This window comes from Phoxinus phoxinus (genome assembly GCF_949152265.1).
Source record: "Phoxinus phoxinus genome assembly, chromosome: 1".
In the NCBI taxonomy this organism is placed as follows: Eukaryota; Metazoa; Chordata; class Actinopteri; order Cypriniformes; family Leuciscidae; genus Phoxinus; species Phoxinus phoxinus.
In genome coordinates this window covers 32,200,147-32,213,048 of record NC_136876.1, presented here as the reverse complement: position 1 = coordinate 32,213,048, position 12,902 = coordinate 32,200,147, and the positions used below count along the sequence as shown (strand labels likewise).

The 12,902-nt window shown below is 38.2% G+C and overlaps 1 protein-coding gene across 6 annotated transcripts in view; it reads left to right on the top strand.

Moving 5' to 3' along the window:
* The window catches only part of gpatch8 (G patch domain containing 8), a 37,004-nt gene that overhangs the window by 3,594 nt on the left and 20,508 nt on the right, over positions 1–12,902 (top strand). For all 6 annotated transcript variants that reach the window (XM_079628025.1, XM_079628022.1, XM_079628023.1 and 3 more), the window contains exon 2: positions 8,073–8,150. Coding sequence is in view for 1 of the 6 variants with exons in the window: in XM_079628022.1 (XP_079484148.1) it covers positions 8,073–8,150 (78 nt within the window). In the remaining 5 variants the exon portion in view is untranslated. The remainder of the gene's footprint in view (positions 1–8,072; positions 8,151–12,902) is intronic.

Sequence of the window (12,902 nt, the reverse complement as noted above, 5' to 3'; positions counted from 1 at the left end):
TTATGTAAACACAAACTTTTATTTTGGATGCGATTAATCGCGATTAATCTTTTGACAGCCCTAATATTAATGCTTACAATTAAAGTTACAAAAGTTATTCAGTCGAGAGCAGCGATTGATTTTTCTCTTGTCTTTTGTTCTTAAATTAACATGACAGACAGCAGCAGGTTTATTAGGCTGCAGTCACTTTAAGAGCATATGCACAAATGCAATATACTGTAAGGGGTGTAACAATATATCGTTATCGAGATTAGGGCTGCACGATTATGGCCAAAATGATAATCACGATTATTTTTATCAATATTGAGATCACGATTAATTATCACGATTATTAGTTGATTTGAACCAAAACTATTTTTTATTGTCACAGGCTAATTATAACTGCTTTCACATCCATATTGTGCTACATTTCCTGCTAATGTACAGTTTTTTTAGGTCGTAAATGTTAAACGAATGAGAAAAATACTCACGGAAACGAATATACTTTTGTCTAATTTCGCCATTTTGAACTGAAAATACTAGGCCTATGTAACGTGACTCATTTAATGTAAGTAGTTTACTGTCATTGTAAAGGGGACAAGACGCATTAACAAAGCCGTTTTCATCATGTTAGGCACAAGATTAATAATGAATTTGTACATGTTAATATAGTACAATTTGTAGCCTTCAGTAAATTAAAAAAGTTCAGCTTTAGGAGGGCAAGAGACTGGCAAGATGAGGAGACTGAGAAAAAGTAAGTAATGAATAAGAAGTGAGAGCAGGTATTGACATAATCTACTGCCCGCTGACATGGTTTTAAAGCTATTTCTTATCCTTTTTTTGGCCTTCAAACGTCTTGAAATGCACATATCAGAGAAGTAAAAAAATGTTACCCCCTAACAACCTTAAATTTAGGACCTCTTTGATTATAAAGCCCTGTCTACGGCCCTGTATTAGGAATAAGATCAATAATGAATGTGTATATTGTGAATTAATTTAATAAACTTAGTTAGGCTACCTAGCTTTCCTAGTAGCTTTCAGTAAATGAACCTGTCTGAGAAAATGATTCATAAATCAACCCATCAGTTGACCCTAAGTTTACTTTCTTCACTGACAGACAAAAATGAAAAGCCTATATCAGTCAAAGCTCAGCGTTAGGAGGGGAAGAGCCAGAGCAAGAGAAAAACAAAGAGAAAAAGAGTGTGATGCTGATGAGGAGAGATAAATAATCAGCTGCATGATATGGTTTTAAAGCTATCGTTATCCAATTTTTTTTGCCTTCAAAACATCTTAAAATGTATATGTAGATCAGAGAAATAAAAAAATTCTCAGGCCCCCCAGAAAATTATTGGCGATTGGCCCCCGAAGTGTTACCTTTTTTTATTATTATCATACCCTCATTGGGGGCTGAGCCACAGACACAGACTGATTCATGTTCCATACTGGTCAGTGGTCACACAAATTTCAGTTCAGTTAGAACAGGCCTATTTGTATTGATGATTCTAATTTGATTATTTTATATCCAATTGATGATATTTGGGTTTTGAAAAAGTTTTTGATTCATGTTTTGACTCCTAACCAATTTTCTACATTAAAAATTAGAGGTCGACCGATTCATCGGTTTTGCGATTAATCGGCACCGATATTTGACTGGTGGAACTATCGTTATCGGCAAAAATATATACCGATAGTTTTTCCTGGTTGCGTCCATTGCTGGAGCGGCTGAGAAGCGCACGCTGTCATTCATTACTCAGTGTAAGAGCTGAGAAGGGTCTGCTGGCATGATGCAGTACAAGAGCGGCCTCTAGAGGTGTAATAAAAACTATCGCCTCATGTTGTTTATTTCGACACGAGATTCTGCGTGCTGCACTGAGAGCACATGCTGCGTGGAGAGCGCTGACATCAGATGCGCGTTTAAAGCACTGACAGCTCAAATGTATGTATACAGTACATTTTGTCATATCATTAAGTGATTAATTTGTTGACTAAATGCTGCATTAGTAGAGAAAGAACAGCACAACAGTATGTTTGTTTGCCTTCGAGGCTGAGAGGACGCTAACATTAGTAGTACCTCAAGCGGTTAAAACACAGACAAACATAAACGTAAGTCCGACCCGAATGTTTAATGTCACAAGTGTTACCTCTATTTGCATTAGTTCATATCCAGCTGGTCACTTTTATGCATAAATATGCAGAGAAGTTGCATATTTAAAGCTAGAGACGTAAGCAAACTGATATGTTCATACAGTCGACAGAAACATAAACGAATCAGAAAAGCATTCGATTTCGGTTATTTCATTTTTTTAATCTTCAACAAATTTTGTTACTTTTTTATTAATTAAGTTGGCTTGAAAAGAACAGTTAAATAGTTACATTTTGAATGTAACTGGTTTTATTTGTTATTTAGAGTATTACTTTTTGTTTCAGTTTGAATGAATGTCTTTTATTGACTTAAATATTTATTCACATTTATATATTTATTTCATTTAGCATGTTTTCATGGTTCAATACAGTTTTTTTATTTTTATAATAAAGTTCAGCACTGTTTTACTTGGAGTGTTATGTTTGTTTTTATCCAGTATCAATTTTAAAAACTATCGGTTCATTAATCAGTTATCGGCAAGTATGGCCCAACCTAGCTATCGTTATCGGTAAAATCCACTATCGGTCGACCTCTATTAAAAATTGTCTTTTTATTTGGGCTAGTAAAATTTATTCCGGGCTACCAAAATCTGAAGAGTGCCTGCCCGAAGGGCTACCAGCGATTTTTAAATTTTGCGAGCCCTGTGTAGGCTATATAAGTAATCCACTATTTGTAGAGGGGGATCATAATGACAATTTTCAAAATGAGCAAAATTACAGGGGGGCAAAAGAAAGACTTCAGAAAGAGGATAGCATACTTATTTAATTTTACACCGAGATTGGTTGGTCTGTTAGTCACCGTTTTTTGAAATAGGGCTTATTCACCGTCTTTCCTACATTTAGATAGGCTAGGTGGGCAAATGGAATGGAATCCTTTGTTGCCAGCTAGCATGTCCTGAGTAAAAGTGATCCAAAAAAAAAACCGAATTACTCAACGAGTACAAATAGCGACGCAGATTAAGACTATGCGATTTCCTAGGCATTTATTATTAGGGTGACGCACAGGCGAATCACTGCTACTTGGGCGCAGAGATATCACATAATAAGCTGAATAGGCTAAATTAACATTAGCCAGCGAGTCCAACGAGCAAGTTACCGATAAGCAAGTTCACCAAGCTCCCGTGATCTCATTCCACTACACTGAATCCATTCAGTTCTTCCTCTGTGTCGCTTCTGAACAACTCCGCCAACTAGAGCGCCCTCTCGCGGCTATAGACGGCAGGGTGGGAAATTAGCACCCGCCACCAGCCAATGGCGGGTACTTTTTCAAAGTGGCGGGAGACTTTGACTTGTATACCAGCCACAGTGGCGGGTGCGAACGACTGGCGATCGTCACTTCAGTCGATAAAAACCTGACGCGCTCAGTGCTTGTCATATAGGCTACCACATAATCATACCTGTCAACACTCCCGTTTTCCCCGGGAGTCTCCCGTATTTCACACCCATCTCCCGCCCCCCTCCCGTTTTGTAATTTCTCCCGTGAAACTCCCGTAATCTGTATTCCCATGAACGATGAATAATCACATCAATATTATTCCATGGTTGCCCAGTTGCCAGATCTTGTATGAAACCCACCCTTCTCGCGCAATCAACACATCACATTTCAACCCATTTGTGAGCTCAACCTGGCAACCTACCACTCAGTAGCGCTGTTGAGGTGCGCAGATCGACGTTGGAAGTTGAATAAAGCGTCACTGGTAGAAATGGGAAGAGAAGACTCCGTGGTAAATATTTAACGTAATTAACGCATCATCTGTTTTTTCTGTCATCCTTTCGGCTGGCGTTACATTATATGATGCACTTTTATTCGTGCAAATGCTTTTAAACCATTCAAGACAAATTGAGCGCCAGAATCTATTTCTCTTTCGGCTTGAAGGTGACCGAACTAACACACGCAATTATGCCAACATGTCCGTTTTGACGAGTATCCTCATTAAGAGCAGACTGAGCACTCTTAAATTAGTTAAATAAAGTCTTAAAGTAACAAAGAGTTGTGAGAATGATGCGCGTGTGAGATCCGTGTCTCTGTCAGCGGCTGCTCTTAAAGGGACAGTAGCCAACAAGCTTTCTGTCAGTAAAGTTAATCACAGAACAAAGGGAACAGAGAAAAACACACTGCTCTTGACTAAAAAACTTTTGCAACTTTAATAAGGATTAATCTGTGTATAATTTAACATTTAACTTTATTCAATTTCTGTATATGTCCTACCTTTTAGACAAATATTTAAAATATACTTTCTTTGTTGTTTCTACATTAATTTGGAGATTAAATGTGAAATTATTACATTATAAAATATATTAAAAACATTTTTTAACGGTGATCCATCGTGAGTAGGCTAATCAGAGCAAAAATGTGTGTTTAATCTAGTTATTTTTTTTGCAATCGATAAAAATAAATAAATGAACATGAATAAGTCTTATTCATGTACATTTTTATTGAATATTATGCATGTATTTATGTTAATATCTGGGCAATTAATGTGTATTTGCCATTATCTCCACCTAATGCAAAAACGGCTTCTGACGCAGCAGCACCGGATGTAACTGGGCGGGCTGAGACAAAACGCGGAAGCGATCGTGCATAGAGCCTATAACAATCCATTCAAATATATTTGCCGACTTGTTTTATTCATATCAGATTTACAGTCGGCCCTATTGGCCCAACCCTATTACTGAGAGATGAGTCAATATTTTTTTTTTTCCATTAAACATGTAGGCCTACAATTACTGTAGAATATGACCAAACACAATTTTACCATGGTCTTGCAGGCTTTTTTCACATCACTTGTTATTTGCCTACATTAAGAAAATATGTATTAATAATAATAAAAAAATAGATTATTGAAGCTATTCAAAATATGCTAGTGCACTTTCTTTTCTAAATTTGAATTCCGGAAAAAGTGGCTGGTAAAAAATAGAAGTGGCTGGTAAAATTGGGCATCCACCAGCCACTGTGGCTGGTGGGCAAAAAAGTTAATTTCCCACCCTGATAGACGGTAATGTTTTCTCTTGGTTCATCTCACTCATATTTTGATGTACAAGTCGCAGGACCAGTCAAACAATGAAAAAAAGTGTGACTTATAGTCCGGAAAATACGGTAGCCTAGTTATTCAACCCGAACCTCCATCATAAGGACAACTCGAGCAGGATGTTTCTCAGTGATGCACTACTCAGTTTGAGGTAGGCTACAATATGAGATGTTGCAACTGTAATTCCTCAGCATCAGCATTAACAAGTGCATGTCCATCAACCGATTATTTTACTTGTACTAATTTATTTACAGAGTATGTTTCTCAGAGTCGACTCTTACTTTTGAAAGTCAATAACTTTATATATGGTGCACTTTCAGATTTAAATCCTTTGCAGGATGTTTTCATTCACTTAGAGCTATATTACACACTACATGAAATGTAATTTTCAAAAAATCTATAAGAGGGGCCCTTTAAAGGAGTAATGGAATTTAATTACCATATTTTTTTTGTTAGGCTATAGCAGTTTTTGTGCATTATTGTACTAAATGTCTTTAGTCTACTGTTTTTCATAACAAATATCATAGAAACAATAGTTACTTTTTTGCCATGAGGGGACTGGACTCAAACTGTCACTGATCCTGCTGTCGTCAGGCAGATGACTGCATTACCAGCAGACGGGATGAGAGTAGAATGTGTGCAAGATGGAAATGTATTTCCCAGGAAAGGTCTCCCAGAGGGTTGTCACAGTCTGTCTCTTCTTTCCATCTGGAATTATTTCATTTATCATTAGGCGTTGATCATCTCTTTTAATTTTATTAGTTTATTTTCTCTTTTCTAGAACAAATGTGGAGAACAATTTCTCCTCAGACTCCTCAAACCCGTTGTTTTCATTGTTCTTATTGTCCTTTATGTTTTATGTTACAACACATTCTGCGAATGACGCGAATGCACAAGTGAACTTGAACTAAGTTAGGCTACGTGCCATTCATTCAGAATTATCATGTTGTGGACGCGCTCTTCCTGGAGCAACGCGACACGGCAACTAAACTCAAGTAATGCACAATGTTTTATTACAATATTGTTCTCTTTATAATGTTATGTAATATGACAGTCCTCCCAATAGTCATTATTAGTCGTGCAGTGCCGTTTGAGCTGCGCGCGCTGAAGCTGATCACGCGCACTACAGCGTTAATTCAAGGGATGCATCCAATATAAGATAAATCAGATATAGATAGGCATACACAAAACAAACACAACATTACAACTTACATTTGCACAAAACAAAAGGCTGCGAATGAACACGCAAACTTATAGTCATAATGAAGGTGTAAAATGGTCCCAAACAAAACACGCTCGCTTTGTTTCGCGGTTGAGCAGCGCGCATGAACCTGCTTAATCGATGATCGAGAAGTTGTATCGATTTAATGTATTATCGACAATTAATCGATCGTCAATTAATCGTTGACATCCCTAGTTTTAAAGAGGTTAAATAAAAGATTCAAGTCAATTCACCCGGACCATTTTCTTTATGCATTTTAGTGTGAATGATTCACCTATTTTTTTCTTTTTTTTCTTTCATGTTTCTTTTTTTAGCTTGTTTTTAATCAAAACAGCTCAATCTTCCAGTGAACAAGACGACAATCGTCTCTCTGGTGACATGCTTGGATCAACTGCTTAACCTTTGTTCGACCTTATGGACATTTTTGTCTTTTTCAGTTTTGTTTTTTTGTTAATTTTGCCTGTGTTAATGCCAGGTGTGTATATTTATTGGAATTTTACTATTTCACCCCATTTACTTTAATTATCCATTTTGCACTAGGTACACAAAATAGTTCCACTCAGGACCTTAAGGACAAAAATGTCCCCATTGAAACTGCAATTTTTAATCTCAGGGCTGACTATAAATTATGCAATCTTTGTTATTAATAGGCTCTCATTCTGTTGGTAAGGCTTCAAAATAAAATGTTTTACTATTTATACAAGATGATGCCATTTTCCCAGGATTGGCCTGTAAAGCAAATACTCACTTTAATTCCTCTATAACTTGTTTGTTTGTTGCACTTTGTAATTTTTTTTATTTTTTTTTTACTTCCACAATAATCTGCTATGAGTCTTCTTTAAAATGAGACCAAACTAAAATCTATGCTCCCAAGCTTCACATTTTTTTGACAGACATTTTTGTCCTCTATGAACCCATGTGTGTTTTTATTTGTATTTTTTATTGACGCACAAGGGTTAGCCTAAACCCGGCTCCTTTCTTACAATCAACCTCAAGGTTGCATTTAAATCAACAACCTATAGATAATTCCAAGTCCCTGTCCCACTTTTTTTTCTCAATACACTAGGATGTAGATCACAATTTGGAAGAATAGATCTTTTACTACTTCTGTTGTTGTCTTACACAAACTTACTTTTGTCTTTAAGACTGGTCCCTGGTTTGTTGTACTAGACCAAGTGTTGTGACACTCATATTACAGACACGGGTTTGATTCCAGCCCAAAATTATCATTCCTCTGCCTGCAAATTTTCTCTAATCAGTAGCAAGTGGCAAAAGATAAAAAAAAATGCAATAGAATAAAGAGGAAAAACTACTAGATTGGCTGACCTATATTTCATAGAGAAAAAGATGAGCAGGTGGATTGGAAATCACCCCCTCCTCCCTTTCAAGGTGACCTCGTTTTTCTCATCTGATTAAATTCCTGCTGTTGGAATCGAGGCAGATGAATGATCCGGTTTGTCAGGATTTTTTCATTAACCATGAAGCCAAGAATCAGTTCATTAAAACTGGATGTTTCGGTACTATTTCCTTTAAGAATGAAACATTGCGGTATCTGTTTGTTTTGTATGCAATTTCATTTTTAGAGGGGAAACATTGAGGAACATCTTTCATTTTAGCCCATAAATAATTTTACTGGGAATGTTTGCTCTGCTTTAATCTATCATCTTCCTTGTCTCTTTCCTTTCCCTCTCTCCTCTCAGGGTGGAAATCACTTTGACCAGTATGAGGAAGGTCAGTTGGAGTTGGAACAGGCCTCATTGGACAAACCCATAGAACCGGTAAGGCCGCACACCTCACTTGGTACTGTTGACTAGAACAGCTGCTTCCTGTGTGTGAGAGTGTGAATGATTGGTCCAGTCAGGGATAGCCACACCACCTTAATGGTCAGCCCCTACCCTTATTTTAGAGATAGTCATATCATATCCTTTTGGTAAATAAGTCAGCACTCCCTTTCTGAAGGCCGCTGTAGACCCCCTTCCCTGTTCTCCACTCCACGGCCTTCAGTGAACACATCTGGTGTCATCACCTGTGTGACTGTATAATAAAGACACAGATGAAGCAGATCTGTTGGATTGTACCAATCACTGTGATCAGCTTGCTGTTGTTGTTTTTTGTGTTTTTTTTGGATCACAGATGTCAGTGAGGATGGGTGTGTGCTTGTGTGGATGTTAGATAGGATTCCTGAGGGAAATAAGTTTATTTTGACGTGTTTAAAATGTGAAGTGGATGGCACACTGTAGAAAAGGTTAAATGTAGAAACAGACATGCACAGTCACGATATAAAATTCAACATTGGCCAGACACTTTGATCAAGACATACATTTTGATCTTTTACCCATGATTTCAAAAAAAAATTGAGTAACTGCCCTATCCAAGTCCTGGATGAGGTCTTTTGATTTAGCTTCAGTGTAGGAGGATGCCAAGGGACCTCGTGATAGCCGCAGTATATGCCACAATACAGTTAGCCCTCCTTCTTTAAAAGTTAAGTTACCACAGAAACCGAAAATTCTCGGGGCAGCAGCATGTGTCCAAATTTCGATCTTAACCGTTCTATTTCATCAGAAACGATCTGAAAACAGGGCTTTAAGTGTAAAATCTTGAATCTATCGAACTTGTCCTTTAACACAGCCCTCATTATATGTCGGATTTGTCTAACTTATACTTGATATTCTTTTTAGAATAAGTGATTCGTTTTGCTATTATTGGACTCATGTCTATTCATTGTCAACTGTCTTTCTTTAAATACGTTTGTATTGGCTAACATTTATTTAACATGTTAAATGCGTGTAACATTACTGTTTAAAATATGCAATGTTCAAATGCAAAGACAGCATGTCTCAAATGGAAGCCATTTTTTCTGTGGGATTTAATATCATATTTGGATATTGTAATGATAAATTAAGTAGCCCATTATTTTTTTTTACTGTTTTCTAGGGGTTTCTTCATTTAGGGATCTCAGTGCAGTGACAAAGCAACTGTTCCAAATCTATTTCTCCTTAGTGTCAGAAGTAGCGTGAGTGCTTGGAGTACTTCAGAAATAGAATGAGGCATCATTTTACTGCCGGGGATTTGTTGTTTCGCGCCACATCCAGTGTAGACAGCATCACTGATTGTAATGGTTTCTTTTGTTGTTGTTTTTTGTCTTATTGAGCCGCTCGCATCCGGTGTAGACATGGTGTGATAATGTCAATAATATCAGTCAAAATATGATTAAGATTTGAAAGAGAATCCCACTAAATGATTATTAACTTTAGTTAAAACAAATCTGCTTATGCTTTGTTCCTTTAATCAGTAATTAGTGTTTTGACTGACACGCCAACGCAAGCTACAAACACACGTGCTGCATAGGTTTTATAGGTTTGACGTTGAACCACAACAGGCTGTTTAGTTCACTCTATCTTGCAAATGGAGTCCTCTAAGCATAAAGAAAGAAAGAAAGAAAGAAAGAAAGAAAGAAAGAAAGAAAGAAAGAAAGAAAGAAAGAAAGAAAGAAGAAAGAAAGAGAGAAAGAAAGAGAGAGAAAGAAAAAGCCTCTTTAGAAGATGCGCATGTGCGTCAACTCAAAGCTAGAATAATACATCTATGCAGAGACATTTAGTGGTTAAACTAAAGTGTTCCATCAATACATTCACTCTGAGGCAATCAGATTTGACAGACTTGGGAGGCAGCCCTTTGATGCGCAGACACGCTATCAATTTAATTACACAACTGGTCTGTGCGTCTGCTCCGTTTGATTCAAGCTAAACTGACCTGATTTAGACATGAACCACTCGGTGTGTCGTCCACCTCACATAGGCTAGAGGAAATGTATGCCTTTTGATTGAGAGAAAGTGGTGTATGTGTGTAACTGTGTATGAGCACTCTAGTGCCCAGTATCTTGTGTGTTTTTGTTTTTTTGTGTTAGTGTTTGTGTAGGACAGTTCATTTCAGATATTTTCAGTATTGTACACAACTTGGGGTGTTCGACATTTCTCTCCTGCAGCGAATTGGCCCCAATTAGCTAAGCAGCTCTGACCCGGTTTGTATCTGCACGCTCTGCTCTCCTCCTCCTGTCTCTTTAGGGCTCCTTGTAACGCTTTCTCACTCTCTCTGTCTCTCACTCTTGCTCTGTCTGACTCTCTCACTATCTCTCTGTCTCTCTCATCATTCTGTCCTCCTTTCTGTCCAACACAGTGATTCGGTGTACAGTACCCTCTGTCATTATGTGCTGGCATGGTGCTTGTGCAACTGGGACTGCATTTTTCGCTGACTAGGCATGTAGATAATATCGCAGGCAGCTCTCGTCTCTGTCTCTCTGTCTGGTTCGCTCTGTATTCCAGAGGCTTGCATGCCGGATGCCTCTCCTCCTCTCAATGCTGTCCTCTCTGTTCCAGTTACACTAAGGCAACTTTATTTTAGGGTATATTCACTAAAATGAGATTCTCAGGTATGTCTGGCTATTATATTATTCTCTCTCTCTCTCTCTCTCTCTCTCTCTCTCTCTCTCTCTCTCTCTCTCTCTCTCTCTCTCTATCTCTATCTCTATCTCTCTATCTCTCTCTATCTCTCTCTCTATATATATATATCTCTCTCTCTCTCTCTATCTCTCTATCTCTCTCTATCTCTCTCTCTATATATATCTCTCTCTCTCTCTCTCTCTCTCTCTCTCTCTCTCTCTCTCTCTATCTCTCTCTCTCTCTCTATCTCTCTCTATCTCTCTCTCTCTATATATATATATCTATCTCTCTCTCTCTCTCTCTCTCTCTCTCTCTCTCTCTCTCTCTCTCTCTCTCTCTCTCTCTCTCTCTCTCTCTCTCTCTCTCTCTCTCTCTCTCTCTCTCTCTCTCTCTCTCTCTCTCTCTCTCTCCTCTCTCTCTCTCTCTCTCTATATATATATATATATATATATATATATATATATATATATATATATATATATATATATATATATATATAATGTCTCTCAATATAGTATCACTTTGAATCATGTATTCATGTCCAATCATTTTTAACAAGCTGTAGAAGTATGTTTTCATGTGTCTAGTTATGAACGGGGCAGATCTTTTCATCAAGATTTCTCAGGTCTCGTGGTCAGATCTATTCAGTATTGTTTGGAGCAGCCACCGTCCCAGAGTGCTGGTCAGAAGGACACGAGAGAGAGCAGGAGAGGTGGCCTGGCTGCCTGCCTGAACCAAATGATTCCTGCTCCTGCACTATTGTCTATGGAGGGGTGTGGAGAGCAGAACTGCCACACACAGTGCACACAGTGACGTTACACACCGCAGGAAGCAATGGCTATCACTGTCAATTAATTATTTTACACTCAGAACATAGTATACAGTGCATACTATTTCCTCAATCACACAAACACACAGCAATATCTGAGCTTTGGTTTATTTGCCCCCCGTTTTCCTTTTCTAGATCTAGTGTGTCAGGGCTATTTTCCACCAAACGCCAGTGGTGTATTTATATCGCAGAACTCCTAGCAGCTGGTCCGGATGGACGGTGACAGCCATCGCTGCATGTGTGCGCGTCTTGTGTCCGAGCTGTGTTTGTCACGCTCTTGTTTCCCATGCCTCTCCTCTGCCAATCATTGTGTGTGATCTGTAGGCAGCTAGAGGTTTGTGGTAATCGGGATCTTCTCTTATTTTTTCCATTTGCGTTTGTCTACTTATTCCCTTTTCCTTGCTTTCTTAACACCTTTGTTTGTTTGTCTGTTTGCATGTTAAGTCTGTAGCATTAGTTTCTCTTCCACACACACCCCCCTTCATCTTACTATGTACCCTAATTCTCATCTTCCGTTTCTCGCCCCCCAACCCAAGGAGATGTGCACTGGGCAGTGTCCAAGTCGAATGACAAACATCACGTAAATCACACACATAACACGATTGTTATCGCTATTCATGGTGTGTAACTGACTTCCCTAGAGGCTTTACTTTGAATACTGTAGGAAACTCCGAATGCATCATGACTGCATTGATGCGTCAGGAAATACTATTGTCCGCCGCTAGATATGGTTATTTTCACACAATTTGGTTATTAATGAGAGTCACAAAAGCATTTATGACCAGCATCACTCCCTTAAATGTTCAGGACAGCCGCATCTAGAGATGACTCTGTAGACCTGTGCTGGGTGAACAAAACCACACTGGAAAACTAGTTGTCTATCGGTCAGTGTCTTGAGTGTATTTTCTTTTGGTGTTCTGGTGACTCACAGAGCTGGTTAAACAAGCTGTTTGATATCCCAAGGTTTTAGATCCAATCGCTGTGTTCTACCGGCACTGCTCCCATCAGTTTTGTGACCTATGTGAAACGCAAGCGTTGTGCTCTACACTTAAATAAAAATATTAAAAAAGCATCCAAAGTTGCTATTTAATCAAGATTGGTGGGAGAAATATTCACCTTGATTGGACACATTTATTTTACATAAGACTTTCCAGTGTTCTGCAAGTCCCCGTTTTTAATTGAGTCACTGTGAAAAAATTGGCTTGGCTTTGAATATGATTGTAAATCCCAAATGCTGACTGTGTAAACAGCCTATGAGTGACTGA